This window comes from Seriola lalandi, unplaced genomic scaffold (genome assembly GCF_002814215.2).
Source record: "Seriola lalandi dorsalis isolate HSWRI2012SDOR001 ecotype SW California unplaced genomic scaffold, Sedor1 jcf7180002054702, whole genome shotgun sequence".
NCBI lineage: Eukaryota > Metazoa > Chordata > Actinopteri > Carangiformes > Carangidae > Seriola > Seriola lalandi.
In genome coordinates, this window is record NW_019525255.1 from 28,114 (window position 1) to 29,072 (window position 959).

Below are 959 nucleotides of genomic sequence, written 5' to 3' on the forward strand. Positions count from 1 at the left end.
AAGGAAAATAAGGAGCTTTTCTTCCACGGTGAAACAATCAGCTCCAGGTGAATCTTCCCAGAATTCCCCGGATGGCATCACATTCCTCCATTATCGTTTTCACACACACAGACCGGCTCACTTGTCTTGCACAGTGTATTTATAAGGTCTAATGTTGTCTGTGAAAAATAACCCTGATGATGTTAAAGCTTCTGGAACACGTCGACAAATGAAATCAAATTAACTTCAGATATAAATTCTTTTACAGCAGAGGTGAAGTGCTAAAAGCAAACCACAGCTGGACTCATTTATAGCTAATTATCTATTGATAATTGTCTTTGTTGTGCTGTAGTTGTCTCTTTTTAGACGGAACATCTGTATATTTTTAGCTGATTGTAGGATATTATCAATTGTGTTTTATTACAATAATAAATATAATTACATTATACATGTAAAAGCCCAATTAGGGGCCGGAGTCAAGAGAACAACAGCTATAAACTCTTTGTGCAACACATTAAGTTCATGCTTTGTTTATTGAAACTATGATAAATAGCATTGTCCCTAAATAAAATAAAATAAAATAAACTATTAGTGTTAATTCCCCCAGAAAGTCTGCACAGTTTTGTGTTGCATTAAACTGTGTCAGGGAATCAACTCATGTCTTTTCTTTCCCAGAGTAGCAACAGAAAACCAGCATCTATCACATGTGTCAACACTGCAAACTGATGAAGACCTACGTACCTTCCTCGTAGCCCCAGTCCAGCTCATCCTTCCCCGGGTTATAATCCGACTCCTCATTCACGCTGTCGGCCATGGTGTTTGACAGTCTGCTCACTGGGGGCTGGAAACCAGTCTGTCCTCCCACTACACTCCCAGTCACACTGGTTTTGTCCATTCACTCGGACACAAAGCTGAAGTCTCTGCAGTCTGCCGGACGGATTCCCAGCCAAGAAACTACTTTGACTTTGCTCTTTGTCTTT

The 959-nt window shown here is 39.9% G+C and overlaps 1 protein-coding gene across 2 annotated transcripts in view; it reads right to left on the bottom strand.

Moving 5' to 3' along the window:
* Positions 1-953, bottom strand: part of ca8 (carbonic anhydrase 8 (inactive)) — a 17,813-nt gene extending 16,860 nt beyond the window's left edge. For both annotated transcript variants that reach the window (XM_023424047.1, XM_023424045.1), the window contains exon 1: positions 721-953. In XM_023424047.1, the coding sequence (XP_023279815.1) occupies positions 721-874 (154 nt within the window). In that variant the 5' untranslated portion in view covers positions 875-953. The remainder of the gene's footprint in view (positions 1-720) is intronic.
* Positions 954-959: the final 6 nt, after the last annotated feature.